The sequence below is a fragment of the Archocentrus centrarchus genome, chromosome 2, assembly GCF_007364275.1.
Source record: "Archocentrus centrarchus isolate MPI-CPG fArcCen1 chromosome 2, fArcCen1, whole genome shotgun sequence".
In the NCBI taxonomy this organism is placed as follows: domain Eukaryota; kingdom Metazoa; phylum Chordata; class Actinopteri; order Cichliformes; family Cichlidae; genus Archocentrus; species Archocentrus centrarchus.
In genome coordinates, this window is record NC_044347.1 from 18,690,771 (window position 1) to 18,713,557 (window position 22,787).

Below are 22,787 nucleotides of genomic sequence, written 5' to 3' on the forward strand. Positions count from 1 at the left end.
CAGAGAGGAAGAAAAAAAAAATCCCTCCTGGTGCTCTTGGGAGTTGCCAAGGGAGTTTTTTTTTTGTTTGTTTTTGTTTTTTTTTTAATATTTAAGTCCTCCAGTGTTCTTCTATTGTGCAAATACACTTTTTGTTACACAGACAAGCAGGCATGCTGACTCACAAACCATGCAAAGAGTTAAAGTTTGGCGCGAGCAGACGGCAAAAAAAAAAAAAAAAAAAAAAAAAAAAAAAAGAGTTAAGTAAAGTTTCTACAACTTAAATGAGTAACGAGTGGAATGTTTGGTTAGCCATGAAAAATATCAACTTAATCTCAAATCTTACAAGTTTAGAAAATGATATCAACTCAAACGTACATATTTTTCCTCCAGCCTGTAGTGCTGTTTATCCAAGTCTAATTGTTCTGGTGTGAGTTGCCCAGTTTTGGCCGTAGAAATTTTTCAATGTATAAGTTTGTTAGGTGTACTTATTTGTTTACACTCTGCTGGAGTGTGTTGCAGAGTGCCCTCTGGTGGACACACTATGCAATATCAACACATCTCATAACACGTCTTAAGTGTTTTTCTTGTCGTTGTTTTTCTCAATTTTTATGTATCAGCTGTTAAATATGCTAATAACGATAGCTTGGTAAATAGCTAATATCGTTCGATAACATCGGTCCATCGATAATATCAGTCCATCGATAATATTGGTCGGGCTCTAAATATGGCACCCACCTTGTGATACTTAAGGAGACACAATAAATACATTTGAGAAACTCAGCAACAATTTTTTTTCTACTGTCTACATCCACCAGCCAAAAAAGCTCGCATCTGGCATAGATTAAAGCTTGCATTAGGTTTATTTAGTGTGAGGACAGCCACTTAACATTAAGTCAGCTTTAAAAAAAAAAGTTGTTGTAGTTGTAGATTGTGAAATCCTTTCAAACTAAACATATTTGTAACAGTAAAATTTTAACACTTGTGGAATGTTATTCCCTGCTGCTTAGTTTAGGCCAGGGGTCGGCAACCTGCGGCTCCGGAGCCGCACGCGGCTCATTCAGGCTTAATCTGCGGCTCTGTGCGGCTCACGTAAGTAAATTATAAGTATACAATTGAAGTGCATTTTATTTTTGTCAGTTCGGTTTTTGTTGTAGTTTTAAATTGGAACATTACTGTGATCTTGAAATATTAAAATAATAAATAATTATTTATTTTCGTTTCTCAATATATGCATCACTCGCGGTAGCCGCTACCGGCTTCCACTAGTATTTGCGGCTCTCACCGGGTTCAAATGGCTCTTTCCGGATTACAGGTTGCCGACCCCTGGTTTAGGCATTTCCTTCACTGGAACATCAAAAAGCAGCACAAAAGGTGTCATTATACATAGAAATGGGTCAGAACACATACTCAGATCTCCCAAGTCCTCGCTGACATAGATACATTGTACAAGCCCGATTGTGGTATCTAAGCCTTTAATGGTGGATGTAGTTTGGTAGAAAGAAAATAGTTCCTACATGAAACTCCTCACAGCAAGGTTTGTGGATATTCTTGTGTAACTGGGTCATCTTATTTTCTTTTTTAGCTTTTTATTAGTCCCATTACATTCAAAAGATGGCAGGCATGTCCACAGCTGATATCTTCAAAACTGGGCAACGTGCACCAAAACAATCTAAATGGATAAATCACGACAGGCCAGAGGAAAAACACGTTCATTTGATATTTTTGGGGGAAGGGTGAAAAGTCCCATTAAAATAAACATGACAGTCGTCTTTAATCGGGTGTTTAACAAAGCAGTTGACAGACGGGGGCTCATTCGAATGTATTTGAGCTACTCGTGGTGTCAGACCAATTCAAAGCAGGAAAAAGAGAAGAAGGAAACACTGACGTCACGGACACAGTAGTGCAACACATGCTTGGAGAAGGACTTTAAAATTATTGGCTGATGTTTTCCGTCCCGAGCTGGTTTAAAGAAAAATAAAAATCCACTTTCTTTGACATCTGTGTCCCCTTCTTTTATTTTCCCGCCACGGAAAACTCAGCTAGCTACATAAGGTGGCCTCTAAACCTCTTTATTTATTTTTAGCAGGGGAGGTGTCGTCACAGTTGAAAGGTAAGCGCATGTCGCTCATGCACGAGAGGAAAATGTTTCGATTAGGCAACAAAGTGATCAAATGTCTCGACTCTGTAGGTGTTTAAAAAGTCAACTGCAGTGCCGCGTAATAACCACTCGAAAACAGTGCAGTCGATGACGAGTTAAATATGCTGCTTTTTTAAAGTTCATGGAGTAACATCTTACACCATACTGTTTTTTTTGTTGTTTTTTTCTCACAATATCATAGCTGTCATTAGTTTAGAGTACATTTATAAATTTTCCATATACAAATCTCCTATAAACAGTACATGTTATAAATACATCATCGATGAAAATGCAGAAAGGCTTTAAGGGAGCCGTAGAAAGAAAGAAAGAAAGAGTTGCTCCTTAGTTTTGATAAATACAAGAAAGAAAGAAAGAACAATAGTACTAAGGACGTGAATGGCAGCCCTATAACTATCCAGAAAATGGATAAAAAACACAGAACAAAATCTATGGATGAAAAAAGTTAGAAAAATAATCTTATACAATAAAAAGTAAAAAAAAAAAAAGAGTGGACACGCTTACCAAACACACTTCTGATGTTGCAGAATTGACAACTTGATGTGGAAATCATACATGTAGATACAAACAAGACAATACTCCATCACTGCCTCTCAAAATATATTCAATTCAATATACATGGCTGATGTTTAGCTCACGATAGTAACCAAGGTAGTTGCCAACCGGCAAAGCATGGGATCGGCAGGCGCACCTGATCTGTGAAGGAGGAAATCAGTAAACATTGAACTGGGGTATTGGGAGCCTCGTCTTAAAGGGCCAATACGTGAAATGTTTGTCGGCTTGCCAACGACGTGGAGTTAAAGTACTGCTGTAAATCCAAACTCATGCTTTGGCTTCTCTTGCTTGGCTTTCTCTTTTGGATAACATTCAAAATATCTTGCAGATAAAAACAAAAGAAAACAAAAAAAAAACAAACACGTCTGGCCTCTCTGCTCAAATGCATGCGTTTTACAAAGCGACGACTTCGATTAAAGGGAAGCTACATTAAAGGCTAAACCTTTTCGAAAGTTTTCTAACTCCTTCTTTGAAGGTCTCCATGTTTGCACCTTTTTTTTTTATCTACTGAAGCTGGCAACTACCTTTACAAAGCGCTCTCATTTCTTTCTTCTTTTTTTTTCTTCTTCTTTTTTACAGAAAAATAGATCCATCCAAAAAGTAAAGTAACTCTTCAAGAGAGGCTGTGAGAGACATAAATGCTGTCTTCGTCACGTTCTAAGTAAACATGCTGAAAGATTGTTTGCTATATTTTTCGTCATTCCCGTCCCCCAAGAGGACTTGAAGCTCTCCTCCGTCTCTCCCGCCCTCGCGCCAATTCCTCAGCGAGAAAATCTTAAGGCAATCTTTTCCTGAACAATCCTGAAATCAGGCGGACCCTCACCAAGGCACTCCTCTCACTCGTCAACCTTCAACAACAGGCCGGTCCGGCGAGGCGACAGTCTCACCATCAAATCTTTGCAAAAGCCTACTCAAACTTCGGCCCGACCAAAGTCCACAGTGAAAACATTTAGTAAAGTATCATCTCAGTTGCCGTGATGCTCCCATTTCTTTAGGGAAAAATAGTCAAGAAAAAAGGAAAAAGAAAATCCCCAAGCTCGCCTTTTGGCAGCCGGGGGCGTCCGCTGTCCCTGGTGTCCGTACTGAATGTGGTCAGAGGGCAGCACCGTAAAGCACCGTATGTTTCTGCGCCCAAGTGTCATCACACCTTTCTGTGACGAGATCTGATCTCGTCCCCCCCCCCCCCCCCAACCCGCTCCAAATATGCTCGCCCGCTGCCGTGATCACTTGGTCAGCCGCCGAGGGCTAACGTCTGGGTGCGAAGACTGACAGAAAAAATGTCTCTGAGCGAGCGCTGCCGGTATGTTTAAATAATTTTTTCCAATTCAGTCCTCTTCTGTCTTCTGATTGGCTCCCTACTCCTGAGGCTGAGCCCACCCCTTCTCCCTCGTTTTGGCCGAGGGGCCGCCAATCAAGGTGACTGACGTGGTGAGTCGGGTTATGGGGACTAAATGAAGGGATCAGTCGAGACTCTTTGCTGATCAAAGAGGCATTCTCCGGAGAGGTCAATGGTAACGCGGTGACACCCTCATGTTTCCATCGGTTACAGCGGTTCCTCCTCTTCCATGGGCTCTTCCTCTGGCCTGCTGAGAAAGGATAATACAGAAATATTAAACCTCAGGCTGTTAATAACCATATATTTCCTCCACAACACCTACTTTTTCTTGCAGCTACCTCTAGGACTGAAAAAATGTGGGGGCCACTTGGGGCTGGCTCCAAAATTGAGTCAATCCCCATTAACTCCTATATTATGCCCAACTGTACAGCAGAAACAAACATGTTTGCAGCCTGATTCCAAAAACTGTGCTGATTTCCAAATTCATGACACCTGTACAGGAGGCCGGTCAATAGATGCACTCCATGCTCTCATCTAAGTCGTTGATTTAAGCCATTCAAACAAAAGGTGACCTCAGATCAGGGACTCTCTTCTTTAACCTTACACGTGTTAATGGGAAACAGATTTATCTAGGATTTTGAGACAAGTATATAAACATATTTGGGTATACAAATAATACTTTAATTAACATTAGCAATATTTGTTCAATTATCTGCCAGTCACTGAATATTTAGCTGTAATTTAACTCTGAGCAGCCTTAATGGAGAATGTGATTATGTCTATAACAAATTACCTCCATAGTCCTTTATAGTTGTAATTGTTGTTCCAGCAGCTACAATCAGTATTCCATATCAGTATTTTATATCAGTATTTCAAGATGTGGACTCTGGGAGCGAGATCAGAAATGAGCACCGTGTTTACCTGTGATTTTGGATTCCTCACCTTTGATCCATGGCATTAGAGTTGGCCACCGAGAGAGAGGCCATGGCGCTGACGGCCTCAGCCTCCTCCGAGTCTCCTCGTTTGGCTTCCAGCAAAGAAAGTCCGAGCCGTGGCGAGTAGCGCTGCACCGAGCGCCAGTACTTACCTAAGAGGACGGAGAAAATAAAAGAGAAACAGGGAAAGTGAATAAAAGTATACCTCAGATGAACGAAGCTCAGACCACATGATAAAGTAGCTGGAACCAGAAAAAAATGCAAAACAACAGACAGAACAATAAAATGTTGCAAATGTTTTTCTCTTTCTTTACAGTTTTTTTTTTTTGTGTGCGATTTTGTTTTGTCACAGAAAACTAAAACTAATGCGATGACATGTCGAGTATGACTCATTTCCCTTCAACTCTTGCCGTTCGATGATTACTTCCATGAAGGCTAGAAACATTTCCTTGTCCTGCCTGTTTATGAACGTACAGATGCACTCTGTGCGTATCAGTGTTATGAGTTTGTGCTCCTGACGGTAAACTCACTGTGAGTCTCTAAAACTTTCTCCAGAGAGCGAACGGCGTTGGGGTTTGGCCTCTGCTCGAGGACGGCCTTGGGCAGTGGGTCCAGCTGCACGGGACAATGAAAACACACAGAGAACGCAAACATGAGCACGTAAAAGCTTCCAGCTCCAACAGCCTGACCTAAAACCCTCTGAATGAATCTCAGCCTTCCTTCCAACACTGTCTCTACATATAATAAGATTAGGTGATCAAATTACAGCTTAAAGGGCCCCTATTATGCTCATTTCCAGCTCCATGTTTTGAATCTTGGGTTCTACTGGAGCAGATTTGAATGATTCACAGAACTATTCAAAATAGTCCTTATTCATCTTTCATTGGGCGCCTTCTCAGTTCATCCACTGTTAAAACGAGACTTTTTAGCTCTATCCCTCCTTCATTGGCTGCCCCTCACGCAGGTTTTGACATCATACAGAGCCAAGATGTTTAACATGTGCATCCACCATATAACACACACATGTAGCGGTATATATGACAGACATATGCAGGAATAAAGAGCCTGATTCAGCATCAGATTGGAGTTGCCAGAATTTCATGCCCTACTTTGTCCCGTCCACTTTGTTTCTAACATCGACCCTTTGAGACATGCTTTTATTAGGATTCCAGCCTTGTGTGTTTTCAAAGCGACCTCTTTACCTCCTGGCCGAGCAGGGCGGCCACGCAGGCCTCGGAGGCATCGCAGATGGCGGTGAGGTCGTGACCTCCCTCCAGAGCCAGGACCACGCGGCCTCCGGCGAGGGTCATCAGCTGCCTGGTCAGATAACCAAAACCTGAGGAGAGGTTGCAGGAATTGGGGTGAATGCACTTGAATGTATCTGTGGCACCCAGAGACTCGGCCGTAAACCTTCCACATGTGTGTTTGTGTGGCTGAGGGCTGGAGCGTGAGATAAGAAACACACTGCAAATTATCTCGCACTCACATTTGGACGTCAGAGTGTAGCCGCCCAGCGGTGGGGGGTGTCCCTCGACGGCGTCGAAGCCAGAAGAGACCAACACGATGTCCGGAGCAAACTCATTGGCTATGGGCATCACCACTGACCTGAGAGTGGAAGGGTGGAGTTCAAAGATTAAAGAGTGCAGCAGCCAATATTTCAGTGTGAGCAAAGACGATAATCCAAAGAGAAGTTTAATTTAATATGAAGGCTACAATGTGGCAAATAATTAAACCTGATTATTAATCAGTTTTTAAAAAAAGCATTATAGAGTTCAGGCTTGCTTTTAACTGTTTCGTGCTCAAAGTTTATCTGGTACCTGAAGGCAGCCAGGTATTCCGCATCTTCCATGGGCGGGTCGAGACCTCCGGTGAAGGCAACGTTGACGTTGAACCCGACTCCAGGGCCACTGCCAACCTGTGAAGACGAGCATGTGCATAATGTGGACTGAGTGTAACCCACTTGTTTCACTGTCTTTTAGCTGTTTTGCTCTTCTTTCAGCTAAATATAGTTTTCAGCTATATATACTTTTTTATATAAAATTGTAGTTTGAAGCTTTTACTTCAGACTGTTTCATCAAACTGTCTTTCAAACTACCATTAGAACATAAAGCATTAATAAAGTGATCGTTGGAGGGAGTTCAATTGGAAACTAACAAGATACATCCAGAGCCAACAGATAACATAAACTTGGAGTGCGACCAGCTTAGAGAAGTGTGGACTAAAAACTGGCAACCACACTCAATACTGTCAAAGCTGAAGTGGGCCTATTATCATTATCATTTCCAGCTCCACAGTTTTTATTCTTGGACTCTGCTTCATGTTTAAAATGATCTTTATTTATTTTATACTTTGCCTCGGTGCAGTCCAGTTCATCCACTGTCTGCAACAACTCGTTGGAGCTCATCTCCCTTTAAGGCAACTTTCTTCATCACACTGAGCCATAAAACACAGTCTGAAGCTGGGAGGGCTTAATTATACATACTCTGATCTCATTATGTAAAACTGGTCATGTATAATATGAGCACCCGCCATGATAACAGCATATGCAGTCACCGGCCACTTTGTTAGGTACACCAGGTCCACTGTTCATTAACACAAATGTGTAATGCACTCACAGCACCTTTGAAATGTGGTGGAACAGGAGATTTACATCATGGATGTGCAGCAACTGTGTGGTGCTATCATGTCAGTATGGACCAAAATACACCGATCAAGCATAACATTATGACCACCTGCCTAATATTGTGTTAGTGCCCATTTTGCAGCCAAACCAGCCCTGACCCACCGAGGAATGGACTCCACTAGACCCCTGAAGGTTTGCTGTGTCTGGCACCAAGATGTCAGCAACAGATCCTTTAAGTCCTGTAAGTTGTGAAGTGGGACCTCCATGGATCAGACTTGTTTGTCCAGTACACCCCACAGATGCTCGACTGGACTGAGATCAACACTTCAAACTCCTTGTTGTGCTCCTCATACCATTCCTGAACCATTTTTGCTTTGTGGCAGGGCACGTTGTCCTGCTGAAGAAGCCACAGCCATCAGGGAACACTGTTTCCATGAAAGGGTGTACATGGTCTGCAACAGTGCTTAGGTACACGGCACGTATCAAAGTAACGTCCACATGGATGGCAGGACCCAAGGTTTTCCAGCAGAACATTGCCCAAAGCAGCACACTGCCTCAGCAGTCTTGTTTTCTTCCCATAGTGCATCCTGGTGCCAGGTGTTCCCCAGGTAAGCGATGCACACACACCCAGCCATCCATGTGATGTAAAAGAAAAGTGATTCATCAGACCAGGCCACCTTCCTCCCTTGCTCCATGGTCCAGTTCTGATGCTCAGGTGCCCATTGTTGGTGCTTTCAGCAGGTGACAGGGGTCAGCATAGCCACCCTGACTAGCCTGATGCTAAGCAGCCCCACACACAACAAACTGTGATGCACTGTGTATTCTGAAACCTTTCTATCTGAACCAGCATTAACGTTTTCTGCAATTTGAGCTACAGTAGCTCAACTGTTGGACTGGACCACACAGCCAGTCTTCGCTCCCCACATCAGTGAGCCTTGGACCACTTTTGATAGCTACTGGCCACTGCAGACCAGGAGCACCCCTCAAGAGCTGCTGTTTTGGAGCTTCTCTGACCCAGTCGTAGAGCCGTCATAATCTGGTCTTTGTCAAACTTAAAATCCTCATGCTTGCCTATTTTTCCTGCTTCTAACACATCAACTTTGAAGACAAAATCAGTGTTATCCACTTCAGCAGTCAGTGGTCATAATGTGATGCTTGATTAGTGTATTTGAGAAATGTTTCCAGCACCTTGTTAAATCTGTTCTGAAGGCAAAAGAGAGTCCAACCCAGTGCTAGCACGGTGTACCAAACATCTTCTCTGTGAACTCTAGAGATGGTTGCGTGGGTTTGTCTGGCACCAACAACCACGCTGCGTTCAAAGTCGCTTCAAAATCACTTTTCTTCTCCATTCTGATGCTCAGTGTGAACATCAGCAGGTCATCTTGACCATGTCTACATGCCTAAATGCGCTGACTTGCTGCCATGTGACTGTCTGATTAGATGTTTGCAGTAACAAGCAGTTGAATAGGTGTACCTAATGAAGTGGCCAGTGAGTGTAACTCAAAAACATGACTAGATTACTAAAAAGGGCAACGAGGGTATTCTGTTCAGGTCGCGCACACTCACCTCATCAGGTGCTCCGCTACCAGGGAAGAAGTTGCCGTCGTCGTAGCGATGAATAGATATGTAAAGGACACTGGGGTCATCGTAGAAGGCTTGCTGGGTGCCATTGCCATGATGGACATCCTGAGGGTAGACAGCACACGTGATATGAACACAACTGTTTCTTCCTTTAAAAAACAAAAGGAAAATAAATCTAACCGGTCTTAAAAAAGAAAAAGAAACGCATCCTCTGTCACAGGACAGAGATGCGGTCGGTCGAGGCTCACCCAGTCCACGATGAGGATCTTGTTGACGTTGAGTCTCTGCTGCAGCAGTTTGGCTGCGATGGCCACAGAGTTGAAGTAGCAGAAACCCCTGAAACAGCAGCAGACAGAGGGAGAGAGCTCCTGTTTGTTATGAATTTCATCTTTGCCAAAGCTCCATTTTCATGTTTTTTATGGGACAATTTAAACACTTTTTGAGGAGGATATGGAAAATAAATAAAGCAGCCCCTGAGAAAGCTGGCAAAATAAAAGGCACTCCAAATTTTATGTGCAAATAAACTCAATGGTTTATGTAATTTCTATTCCAGACGAGCCTGTTCCAGCTCTGGTATTTGTATACGTGCAGATTAAGTGTCTCCAAGTGAGTGCGGCGATGGCCGTGGCCTTACATGGGAGTGCTTTCCTCTGCGTGGTGTCCAGGAGGGCGGACCACAGCAAAACCATTCTGGAAAAACAGACGGGAGCGACAGGAGTCTGTTAGCACTCATCACTGTTTCCTCTGTGATCGCCGCAACCGCCGTTAAAAACATCATAACTTAGCTTTTAAGTGGGAAACTCTTACACATGAATCAAATTTAACGCTGAGAGCGTAACAAACACATTAAATACAAAAGCAATACAAAGTGAGCTGAAGCTTTAATAACTGTAATAACAGGCAGACTGCAACAAGGATACTATACAGCTACATTTCAGGGGAAAAAAAAAAAAACAAGCAAGAGAATTTGTTGACGATGATTGTGTAGCTTTTTAACAAAACAGCAGTGTGCTGACCACCCGAGGGCAGTCACTACAGGTGGAGCTCAGTGGGCTCAGTGGGTGATAGCAAGTGAACTAATTGGGAGTACTAGGAAGCTGTGCCTAAAGAGGGGAACGCTGCACACTGGAGCTCATTTCATGCTCAGGCAGTCATGCTCTCAGGTAGTGAAAGGTGACTGCATAACGCAACAGTAGACTGGTGTGGCACATTGATGGAAGTAATTTTTAGTTTAACAAACTAGTCAATGTATTAAAGTTTAACTGTTTAGTCTGCTAAACACTCATAGCTCCACTAACCTCTGCCTATAAAATGAGCCATCTTTAAGAGTTTGTTTTGTTTTTGAGTTTTTGTTTTGCCAGTGAAGGTGCTGTTGCCCAGCCTGAAGAGGTCTGTGTGTCCCTCCATGGATTCTGCCTCCCCAGACCCACCATCAAACATGGTGGTCATACTGAACGATGTTACAGGTAGTGTAATGTTCTCCACCCGCTCTCAGTGGTAGACCTGGCTCCACAGGCTCCACAGTGACAGGCAGTGTACACAGGGCCCACTAGAGGACATCAGGACCTCAGGCAACCCTCAAGAAATCTGTTTCTGATTGTTTGGTCAGAGAAATTGACACCAGTGACCTGCAGGAGGTCTTTCTGTAGCTCTGGCAGTGATCATCCCGTTCCTTCTTGCACGGAGAAGATACCGGTCCCGCTGATCGGTCTTCTCCGGCCCTGTCCAGCTCTCCTAGAGTAACTTGCTCTTGAGACTGTGCTTGAGACACAGCAAACCTTCAAGCCATGGCACGTATTAATGTGCCATCCTGGAGGAGTTGGACTGCCTGTGCAACCTCTGTAGGGTCCAGGTGTCGCCTCATGTGACACTGACCCTAGCCAAATGCTGATTAAAAACTGTTCCTTTATCTCATCTATCCTGAGGGAATCACTGTATCTCCCAAGACTGGAAAACAGCGAAGAAAGAGCCCGAATGAAAGAAAGTATCCTAAACTTTGGTGACTTTGGGCTTCACTCTGAAACATTTTCAAAGCCTGCGGGAAAACTTGAGCATAGTGGGAAACAGAGAACGGGATAACAGAAAAGCTAACTCAAGGTTACCTTCAGCTCTCCTGTAGCGACTTTAAAAACAAGCTCCACCACAGAGCCGACAGCAAGGCGAGCCGCGCTGGAGGAGTGGACCTCATTCCAAATGGTGTCGCTGTCCACCTAAGACCAGAAAAGCAAACCTTACGTTACTGAGCTGGTTTAACAAATTTGTTAAATAGCGTGAAAAGTGTGAGCTGTTTGAGCCCTTTTAAACAAAGCAAACTGAGTATTACTTACTCCCACCCCTCCACACGGGAGTCGTACAAACATGGGGGTGACTGAACCTGGTGATCGGGAAATAAACAGTAAATTTGAAGCTGTTAGCAGCTGAGTAGTTTGAATGGTGTGTGCATGCGTGTGCGCGCGTGTAAAGGCTTACAATCAAGTTTCTGTCGGAGTGGGTTGGTTCCATACAGCAGGACGTGGGCTTCAGAGTGAACTGTCTGCAGCTCTTCCAGAGTGGCCTTCCTCCCACGGATGCACTACACACAGACAGACACACAGATGGATTCAGCTCTCATAAGCGGTTTACTACTTTGCGCGATGGTGGTAAATGTTTCAGTTTTCTTTAACGTACCTCACACTGAGCTCTGAGTCCAGTCTCTTGCAGCCGAGACCAGATGCTCTGAATGCGCCCCGCGTGCTCTGGATGGCTGTTGGTGTTTCCGCACATGCACTGATGCTTCTGCATTAGGGAGTCGTACACGAGGCCTGGGAAAACACACGGAAACGTTCAGTAAACAGCAGCAGCAGAGTAAATCAGGTCTTATATCCCTCTGCATTTATTAGATTGTTGTGTCTCACTATTTAAATTTTTAAGTGTGCTAAATTTAAACTCTTATTGTTGAATTTTTGTTACTCTGCAGAATACAGCTGCCCAAATGTAGACCTCCTTGCCCTTTTATTTTGAAAATCTGATGCCTGAGATCAATGTGTCTTTCAAAATGTCAAACGTTACAGCCTCATATTCACTACTGGTTTTGCTTTTCTCTCATATTTTGCTATTTAGTGTGGAACAGAATCAGAGCAAAGTAGGCCAAACTAAAAATATCTTCAGCTGTGGTGCACGCACACAGAAATTGTCACAACAGTCCGCTTGGTAAAACAGAAGCTAAAGTGGCTGGGAGGAGATTCTTTAAAAATGATTTCTCCTCAACTTCCTTATTATATTTCCATGTGAGTCTGAGTGAAACAAAGAGTGGGAGAGACAAAGGTTTTGGCAAGATTTACTTATCCAGCTTGTCTATTTCTGCTACCAGATGGAGGCTGGAACCGGCACACCATTTTCTGGCCAATTCACCTGATTGTTGGGTGATTTTTTTTTTCTTTCCTTTCCCTAGTGCATTAGGATGGAAATGAAACTCAAGAGGGAGCCTGCTAAACTGGCAGTGCAGACTACTGGCGGCTTGACAGTGATTTTCGATTTGAGTTACAGTGTAAACAAACAGCTACAAGTGAGAAGACAGGAGGGATGCTCGGGTGGGAGAGGAGGGCGACGCCAACCTGTGGTGAAGCGAGGCTTGACTGGAGGATCGGGTGCAGGGACGCTGATCGGGAAGGAGGAAGCGGAGGCCGGAGATGACTGGGCCCTGGACAGGGGGCGGTGTCCCGGGAAGGAGATGGACAGGCCGGCAGCCTCCATCGAGGCCTGATAGTTTCTCAGCTGGTGAATCCGCTGCTGCTCCAACAACAGGGCCTGCTGCTCGTGCACAAAAATGAAAATAAAGGCTGTGAATTCTGGAAAATGGTTATAAGGCGTTATGTGACTGAATCGAAGATAAAACACTGTGATGTGTTATTTTACTGCAAGCATAACTTTTGGCCAAAAGGTGGCAGCCAAAACAAATAATGTAGCTTTGATCATGCCTTTGCTTTTAATCACAGGGGTGCCATGGGACACAAAGTTTCCAAATTGCATTTCCTTGAGTGTTCCCCACTCCAGGACTTCCCCGGGGACACCTACAGTACATTTATGCCAAGCAGATTCTCTAAAACTCCACACTGATTCTCTCTGCCTACGTTGTTTTACAGCTAAACCAGGGCTAAAGTCTCACTTTTCAATTCCTCATCTTCTACCTGTCTGAAGAGCAGCTCCTGCTCGGCCTGCCTCTCCCTGTGCTGCTGCTGCTGCTGCTGCAGCACCTCCTCCTGCAGCTCCTGGGGGTCGGGGGGCTCCTGCTTGATGGTGACCCCGTGTGGCAGGGCTCCTCCATCCTGGTGCTCCCTCAGCTCCTCCTCCGTCTCCTCGGGGTGGCTCTGGTGCTGACGGCCCACGGACGACTCGCTGGGCTTGGCCATCATCTGCGGGACACAGCGCAGAGAAAGAGAGAAGAGAGAGAGGGGAGTGAGGAGTGAGGGCGGAGGGCGATGATGCTGCGACGTGAAATTTATTTCACAATCGAACAGCGGGATGTGACAAATCCAATGTGTGAGGCTGCATTCAGGCAAACGGGCACGCTCTCCTCTGAAACGAATTCCTGGCAAACCACTCTTTTCTCTGGAGCATTCTTCTTTTAACAAGCTTAATTTGGATTACTCAGCCAGATTGGTGTCTTGCTCATTTCAAACCTATCCTTTTTAATTGAATGTGAGTAGCCGCTCTCCCGACTGTACTCCAGGGCAAAATGTGTCTCGCTGAACAGAGACATTCCACACTCCCCGTTGTGCCTCTTTTCATCGACTCATTCTGGGGCCTGCTGTTAACCGAATAGTGACTCAGTTGTCTCTTCATTCACTTTTACTGACATGAACCATTGAAAGGGCCCGGGAGTATTCGCCTCCATAGAGTTTATGATATGAAGGCTGAGAGAAAGAGAAGTGTTTGCTGGAAGTCTCAAGAGTGGGCTACATTTACAGGTGTGTGTGTAGGAAAGGTGTATATGTGTGTGTGTGTGTGTGTGTGTGTGTGTGTTCCCAGGGCTGCAAGCCTCTGGGTCCCCTTGGCTCGGTGCCAAGGGACAGCATTGACGTCAGAGCATTCACCAACTCCCTTTCAACCCCTCCTCCTCCTCCTCTTCTGTGGTACTGTTCTTGTCTTTGCATCCAAACAGACGTCTCTTTACCCCCATTTTTCACCTCCTCCCCTGACCTATCTGACCCCCCCCCCCTTCCTCTGTTCCACTTTCCCAGAATCCTCCTTTTCATCTGCTTCAAACTGATGTCCTTTATTTTATTAGCAGCGGGGACTGCGTGGGGTTCATGAAACAGTCGACTTAAAGCAGACATACAGATAAAAGAGAGAAAAGTTTTTTTAGTTTTATTACAGTTGGTACTGTACTGACACGTTTAAAGGGGAATTTATATTGGTAAATTAACTGTTTTGTCAATAATTAACTGATTACATTCATATGTGACTAATTACTAAAGAAGCATAGGGTAAGCCAACAAAGTCAGGCTCAGTCTGCACTCAGCTGAGGGCTCAGCTAATACCTGTGTACACATCAAATTGGTAGATCTTACATTAGGCGCAGTATTGACGTTGCTGTAGCTCGTCTGTAGGCTCTGCAGCAACTGCAAGCCGCTTTGCAACCCGCCTCCACCCCCAGTTTCTTCTTAATGCTGTTTTTTTTTTTTTTTTTGACAATGTTGTTTCATCATGCACGCATCTCTTTGTTGTGGAGTTTGGCAACGAGACACGTGCTCTTGACTTGCCTGTGTTGTGAAGATTTTTCTAACAGAGATATCTGAAGTCTGGAGACCATTTAGCTGTAGTTCAGAAACGTGACCACGCAGTCATCTTCTCTCACCGTGAACCTGATCTTCCTGTCTTAGGGTTTCCACCTACGTGCACAGAACAAAACCACATCGCCACTATCCACTCCTGACTAAACTAATTATATATTTATGACATTTTGATACAACAAATATGGCTGCTGTGGCGTCCTTTCTCTTCAGAAATCCCTGTTACCAAAGCCTTTGTAAAGAGACTTTTTTCCCTCATAGATACTAACCAGCAAAACCGGCGCACCCCTTTTTCACAAGAGGCTGCGACAGCGGCCAGTGCTGCACGTTTGATTTGACTGATTTTTTTTTTTTTTTGCCTCATGCAACCCCAAAGGGATTTGAATCTCCTCCCAAGATGGAACCTGGGATCATTTGCTCGTTGAACCACCAAATGTGTAAACCGCTGCACTGTGGTTCTCAGTGGAACTTATAAAGTGTGAACTTTGGATATAGTTGGAAGGAATTTTACACCTTGGCCTTGTTGGAAGCTGCGTGCTCAAGCAAAAAAGTACAAAGTGAGGAAGAACATCTAAGGTAAGATGAACTTTGAGACTATAAAATTGACTGTTTCTGGGCTTCGAGCGCGGTGCTAGATTTTAATACTACACCGGTGTAATTCTTGTGTTTCAGCCAGGTTCTTTCCAGGGCGCTTAAGTGCACAGCCTGTGTGGGCATACCTGCTGTTGCTGCCGTGACGGACAAAACTGAAAAGATCCGAGTTTTTTGTTCACGTTCCCTCCCGGCTTGTTTTGATTTCTATTGATGTGATTTTATTTTATACACCTGAACAGTTTTTGCGTTTGTCTTTTTTGCATTAAAAAAAAAAAAAATCAAGTAACAGGATTGGGGTTAGGAGGATGGCTTGGCATACTTTAAATGAGTAATGAAAAAAAAAAGCCTGGCTATCTTTAATAATGTGTCATTTGAAGGCACAGTACTGACATGTGTTCATAATTGTTGCTTGAGAAAATAAAGGAAAGGTCACCTAAAGTATAAGAGTAGGAACCAATGAGTGTAATTCTATTTTACTCAAGAACAGATTCATTTCCTATAAGAGTTCCTCCATTAGAATATATTAGTCTTCCTTTTGGCTCTGCTATCCTGGGCTCACACTCAGTTGAAACATTTTTTAAGGCACCAGTAGCAGAAGCATTTGTCAGCAACCTGTCTGTTCTTTTTTGTATTCTTTGTATGCAGTTTGTTCAGATTGACAATTTTTGAAAAGAGGGACTGTACGTTCCTGAGTTATTAGGAGCAACTGCCACGCAAGAACAATAAAACTTGAGCTCTATTTTACGCTCGAAAAAGCGTCATTCAAATAAAGAAATGCCTTCGCATGTTAACTGGCAACCTATATAGTCTGTTGTGTGTTATTTTTAAAAGTTAGCTCTACTACGGCAACATTGCAGGTTGGGTCCCACACCAATAATCTCTTTGTCCCACCTTTGATTTGTTGGGATCTGGTCACCCTGATTGTAACACTGATGCAGGGGAAGTTTAACTGAAGCTGATGCTCTTTTAATGACTAAAGCCAACCTAACGAGAATGACAGTTTATAAACTTTCATGTTTAAAAATTATATAACAGTTACACCTAAGTAGATGTATACACATTTTAAAGGAATAGTACAACAAACTCGTGGTGACAGAAGTCAAGGAATTTAGTCACGATCTGGAACATACCTCGTAAAAACAAACAAACAAAAAGCAGTGTTTGTACATATTTAAGCAGGTTTTACTACATTAGGACAGAGCCTGGCTCTAAGATGCTGAAATAAGCTGCTGACTATAGCATCAAATTTACTGCACACACATACCAGTGACCAATCCTTTCACCTAACTCTGCGCAAAATATAAAACCATTTTTCCTAAAATATTGAACTCCTCCTTTGAATATGTACAGATTTCCTAGCACGAGGGTTTGAAACCAAAAGACTTTGTTTAGTTCAACTCGTCAGATGTAGAAAAAAAGAGTAAATCTTTGTATAAAAGGGGCTGAAACCAAAGAATGCTTCTCCAAGGTAACACTCACAACAAGTATCAAAAACAGCCTTTTATCCCCCCTCTTGTATTAATTTGACAGAATAACATGTTAAAATAGAGATTTTCCTTTTTGTCCTGGCAGAACAGCAGAAAGCCGTCCTTGGCGTGCCGGAGGCTGTTTGAGAGGTGTTTGTGTAAAAATCTGCCACTTGAGAGCTCTGAAACATATGAAGGGAGTGAGCAGAGCAGAGCAGTGCGGGGGAGGTGGAGGAGGAGGAGAGGAAATCCCTTGTTTCATCCACCCACCTCTCCTCCAGCACGTACTCTGCTTGAATAGGTAAAGCCATCCAGAGCAGCAGCTGCTCGCTTCCTCCCTGCCCATATAAGGCAGAGGCTTCCGCTCGGTTGCCATGGCAGCGCACAGTTACCTCGGAGCCCGTGGCAACTGTCTCGGCCACAGTCACAGAGACGTGGATGCAAGCATTCACACACACACAAATACACACACAGCTATACATGCGAACCCATACCTGCCTCCGCCTACTCACAAACAAAAATACTACACAGAGAGAAAGAAAAGGGCAGAAGAAAGTCAACAACTTCACACACAGCCACAGCTAACACATTATTGGCTGTGTTGCCCGGTGCTGCCTACGCAAACTACTACACTACAGCTCCAGAGCTGGCCCTCTGAGGCTTATAGCCTCGATTAATTATCCGTTTATGTGAATGCGATATCAGATTTCTGGTCCCTTGAATCACCTGCTGTCATTTGGACAGTGAGAGCGTTTATGTAACAGCGCAGACACACGATACAACCAACTGCATCCAAACACACTCAGAGACAAATCCCTCTTAAATGAAAGTAAATCACAGTTCAATTAAAACGAAATCAAATCGAGTACCTTGTTGAGGTGGAGCTGCTGCTGCTGGAACTGCTGCTTATGCTTCTCCAGGAACTGCTGGTGCTGCTGCTGGACCACCAGCTGCTGCAGGGCCAGGGCCTGCGCGTGAGCCTGGGCCGCGCTCCCCTGGGGCAGCGGGGCCGACTGGGTCCTCCCCAGGGGCCGGTGCTGCCGCTGCAGCTTGGCCATGGAGGCCGCTGACGGCATAGACAGGCCGCTTACACCTAGGACGCAAACAAGGGAGACTTTATTACATAAGGCACAGTAGAAACCAACAACAGGATTGTTCCAAATTAGTCTGGCCAGGCGCTCGCTTGTCAAGAACAGCAAAAGCATTGTTTCAGGCCGATACGGGCCCTGCGCTTCATGCATTTTCTTACAAAATCTTACAACACTGCTTCAGCTCGCGTAGCTGTTTGGGAAAGCTCTGCTGAACCAGTGATTTGTTGATGACGTGTTTTACTGTGGCTCTAAGCACCTGAGCGACTATTTAGACTGTGTGTCATAATGATTCATGGTTGTGTGACTGCGCGGTCTATTTTGGTGGTTAGCTCAAGGGAAATATGACAGCATTTCCACAACGACCGCCCTGTTTTTTTTTCCAAATTAAAAATCAGAAGCAGAATCGGTCCAATCGAATCGGGAGCGGGTTCATGTCCGAACGAAGTGGGAGAAGCAGCTAAGGTCCAGCTGGCTTCGATACAGCTCATGGGGTCTGGTTAAGACTTGCCAGAACATCATGACTGGAGCGAAAACATCTTGAGGAAAATCCCGAACTCTTAGTATAAACCGCACTGATGAGAATACTCAGATTCAAGATAAATATATGATGTTTTCCTAATATTGGTGTTGGACCTAGGATTAGTTAGCAGATGTATTTGTGAACCAAATAAAAACAGCCATCTGTGCTGCTATACTGTGATTCTTTCATTGTAGTGACACAAGATAATCTTAGCAGCTCAGATCAGCTTGCGGAGGATCACAGCAGTGAGAAAAGTAAGAAAGCAGACCCCGTCTGAGCCTGTGCGTTCAAACTGTGGGTGTGTAACTTACAGAGGAGGAGCTGGGAAGGGCTGATATGAGACAGAAAAGTTTGTGTTAGTTGGATAATAGAGTTGTTATGGTTAAAAGTGCATATTTCCCCAGTCCCCTACTCTAAACTCAGAAGTAACTTATTGGTGCACGTATAGATCCACACTCTCTCGCTCTTGACGTTGGCATGGAGACATCTTTGCCTGTGCGCTTTTAGACAAAAACTCGCACACGCTGTACATGCGTCTGCATCTGCGTCATCGCTCATTCACTGCTAACGCCCCACTGAAAATAGATGCAATATGGTAGTCAATGAATGAGCTGATGAGAAAGGGCACACAATGGACCCATGTCATACTCAGTCAGCATATGCTGACATATGAAAGGAGCTCATTAGGTCAAGCTAATGAATGGAGGTCTGTCAGAGTGAGGGGACACACAGTGATGATGGTTTGATTTTGTGTGTGTGTGTGTGTGTGTGTGTGTGTGTGTGTGTGTGTGTGTGTGTGTGTGTGTGTGTGTGTGTGTGTGTGTGTGTGTGTGTGTGAGAGAGAGAGAGAGAGAGAGAGAGAGAGAGAGAGAGAGAGAGAGGAAAAGAGAAGCCAGATGGTTTTAGGAGCAAAACAGAAAAATTTTGACTTTTCATTTAAGTTGCTAATCTATCTATCTATCTATCTATCTATCTATCTATCTATCTATCTATCTATCTATCTATCTATTTTATATTTTGCTAGAAAAATGGGCTCTGGGTGCAGTGATTTATTGAATTATGTCCAAACATACATAGAAAAACAAGAAAAACTTTCTTTGACAGCTCTGCAGAAAGCCTGGAGAACTGTTGCTCAAGACCACTTAAAAAAAAATTACAATATAGTCTGGCTCTTTGGAAGCCACATATAAAGAAATAAGGGGTTACTCAGGAGTTTTGCACAGCACTGCAAGTTACACATAATCATTAAATTAATAGTAAATAATGGAGGCAGTCAGACTTAGCTAACAACTCCCAAGATCTACCCTCTCATCCAGATATGGTCACGTCTGGCTTCAAAGCATTATGGTAATGGCAAAAATACCAAATTTTAATCCTTGAAATGGAAACCAGTGGCTATCTCCATCTTTTATATATAGTCTATGCTTTTAAGTTAACTGGTTTATCTAATCAAAGCTCAATTATGTTCCCTACCTGTCACCAGGGGGCTCTGCGCTGGACTCTGCTCCATCAGCACCATATGTTGGAGCAAGGGACTGTGTGCACCATGCCCGCCTGTTCCCGCTCCAGCCTCCGCCAAGTAGGAGGTCAAGTGGCCACCGGAGAGGAAGGGAGGGCTGAGGGAGAGGGCCGGCTGAAGGCCTCCATCCTGCTGGGCTGAGGTCACCTGGAAAAGAGGGAGAGAAAAGACCGCCCGGGCTTATTTGAATAAATGCTTAGATACAATGCACTCCAAACAAACAAATTCACAGTCAAATAGATGCACAATCTGAAAGCTGTTCAGTCAAGTTGGCAGCAGGTTCCTCCTTACACTGGAAGCAGCAGTGGCCGTGGCAGTGGCAGGCAGCCCCAGGGTGATGTTGGGTAAGGATGGTGAAGTGTGGAGGGACAGCTGGCTAATGGAGCCCCGCTCAGCACCGCTGCATAGCCTCTGGGCCAAAGACGCCTGGAAAACACATTTAAATGATTTATCTTTAGTTGCATCATGAAAAAAAACTCCAGCACACAGAAGGAAAAAAAAAATAATCAGCACACAGAAGAAGTCCACACTCAGGGAAACAGCTACATTTGCACCCTCACTGCTGATGTAAAATTGTCATGGACAGAAGCCTCCTCCACACTGCCTGAGTGCCCCTAATGGCTGCCACAAATAGCATCTTGCCAGCTCCTCAGCCTGCCTCCTTGTCTGCAGAACAATAATCTGAAGATCCCTCAGTCACAGCCTTCGTACATACTCAAGGCTGCAATGTTTTAAAGCTGCAGAAGCTGCAGCACAATGCTGGCACAAAGGAGCAAGGCCACAGTTTTAGAGTTCAGACTTAGCACGTTTTTCTGCTAAAATTAAAAAACAAGTCTTTGGAAGATAAATGGCATCAACAACAGCTCAAGATATAAGCAAATGTATGTGTGTGTGTGTGTGTGTGTGTTACCTCCGTGTTGTTGGAGACTGACACAGTGATGCCGTTCTCATTAGGGATGTTGTTGGAGCTGTTATTTGGAGAGCTTGGGCCTGAGCCGGGTGCGCTGCTACATGCCGAGTCTGAAACGCACACCGGCACACAAATCAAACACACAAGAAATCAGCAGCAGTGTGGAGCAACACACTCTGAGCATGCCATTTGTTTGCCTCTCACCTGCCATGTCGAGCGAGCGTTTCTTGGCGGTGGTGATGGGACTGTCTCGGCGACGCAGTAGCGGACTGCTCCTACGCTCGCTTACCTTCTGCTTCAGCCGGGAGCGCAGCTTCAGGTTGGGCTCAGATGCTGAAAGGAAGGATGCAAAGACACCCAAGTTCTTTTTGACATAATCTAATTTTAACACTGTGTTGTAATAGGTGCCTTAATGAAGAAAGCCTTTTCTAAGTTAGCACAGTTTCTAAATGTCAGTAATCCATTTAGAATTAACATTTTCAGCAAGTCTCTGATTAACGGATTTGTGTTTTTGACCTGTGCGCACTTGTACTGAAGTGTGTCACTGCTTCTTGTTGAATGCAGAGAAAGGTCATAAAAATTCAAAGCTACTTGTTGAAATAGACCCCCCCCCCCCAAAAAAAAAGCAGCAGAAAATGGATGGATGTCCAAATGAGATTAGCTAAACCCAATTTATGATTTCTAAATTATCCCGTTAGTTAAATGTTGCAGTTGCCTTTAGCTTACTATTTTAATTAGCCTCGTACAACTTTTTACTCATTGCATTATGCTTATTGATACATTTCATTGGTGCAGTCATTATATTTAGCTAACAATTCTGCTAGTAGAGCCCACATTTTTTGTGAACTATTTAACTTTTAGCCACAATTTTAGAAGAATAATTTACAACTTCTTATTCTTACTTTTTGATGTCTACTGTATATCACTATATACAGACAATGTTACCCCTTATGTTTAACTAACATATTTGTTTATTCATACTATTTCCTGACTAAAAGTTTGGCTAATTTTTAGCCACACTTTCACCTAGCTATTACAATTCTTTTATTAACTCACTGACGGGCAGCTTTCATCATTTTCACAGTTTTGCACTAAATACAATCTTCCAAATTGACTTTTTTTGGTGACCTTCAAATTAGATGATATGTTAAGGAAAGGTTTCCTAATTATGAAACTGTACTTAGTATCAAAGCTTGTTTTCCACTCCTGTCTCTTCAGCTTGGACCAAGGATTTAAGCACAGAACTGTCAGCAGAGTTTTGAGAAGACGCTACAGTATGTCCTTTATTTATCAGTGTTGTATCAACATGCACTATAGCTTGATCCAGTACACAGGTTGTATTACTCCAAAACAAAACTGAACCGCGTCCCTTCATCGGTATCTCCTCAGTGTGGCAAATGTCGCTCGGCTGAGGGGACGTTCGCACATCTTTGTTGGTTCTACCTGATCTTATGTACATACATACATATCTCTTTTGGTCTGACAGGATATGGAACTATTTTATATATTTTGGTTATTTTCTTGTCCCATATGTTTTCATGTCAATACTATCAAGGCAGTAGCATTGTTTTTAATTCCCTCTCTATGTTTTATTGTCCGGCAGCCAATAAATATTTAAAAAATATCACGGCTGCTATTTTGTTCTTCTTGTCCATTACAATAAGTGTTAACCTTCCTGCTCAAGCTTGTTCACGTTCACTCAATTCTTTAACTATCCACAATGATTGAATAAATCTTTCCAAACTAACC

The 22,787-nt window shown here is 43.8% G+C and overlaps 1 protein-coding gene across 3 annotated transcripts in view; it reads right to left on the reverse strand.

The window, feature by feature from the left end:
* Nucleotides 1-1,202: 1,202 nt before the first annotated feature.
* Nucleotides 1,203-22,787, reverse strand: part of LOC115794749 (histone deacetylase 4-like) — a 73,974-nt gene continuing 52,389 nt past the window's right edge. For 2 of the 3 annotated variants that reach the window (XM_030750394.1, XM_030750403.1), the window contains exons 8-27: nt 21,243-21,371; nt 21,039-21,148; nt 20,420-20,554; nt 20,083-20,275; nt 17,868-18,091; nt 13,334-13,558; nt 12,761-12,956; nt 11,835-11,968; nt 11,637-11,739; nt 11,495-11,541; nt 11,270-11,377; nt 9,802-9,857; nt 9,416-9,503; nt 9,153-9,272; nt 6,781-6,878; nt 6,450-6,568; nt 6,166-6,299; nt 5,494-5,578; nt 4,971-5,115; nt 1,203-4,278 (exon numbers count right to left, since the gene is read on the reverse strand). In XM_030750394.1, the coding sequence (XP_030606254.1) occupies nt 4,236-4,278; nt 4,971-5,115; nt 5,494-5,578; nt 6,166-6,299; nt 6,450-6,568; nt 6,781-6,878; nt 9,153-9,272; nt 9,416-9,503; nt 9,802-9,857; nt 11,270-11,377; nt 11,495-11,541; nt 11,637-11,739; nt 11,835-11,968; nt 12,761-12,956; nt 13,334-13,558; nt 17,868-18,091; nt 20,083-20,275; nt 20,420-20,554; nt 21,039-21,148; nt 21,243-21,371 (2,492 nt within the window). In that variant the 3' untranslated portion in view covers nt 1,203-4,235. The remainder of the gene's footprint in view (nt 4,279-4,970; nt 5,116-5,493; nt 5,579-6,165; nt 6,300-6,449; nt 6,569-6,780; nt 6,879-9,152; nt 9,273-9,415; nt 9,504-9,801; nt 9,858-11,269; nt 11,378-11,494; nt 11,542-11,636; nt 11,740-11,834; nt 11,969-12,760; nt 12,957-13,333; nt 13,559-17,867; nt 18,092-20,082; nt 20,276-20,419; nt 20,555-21,038; nt 21,149-21,242; nt 21,372-22,787) is intronic. The other variant, XM_030750410.1, reaches the window with a different exon arrangement.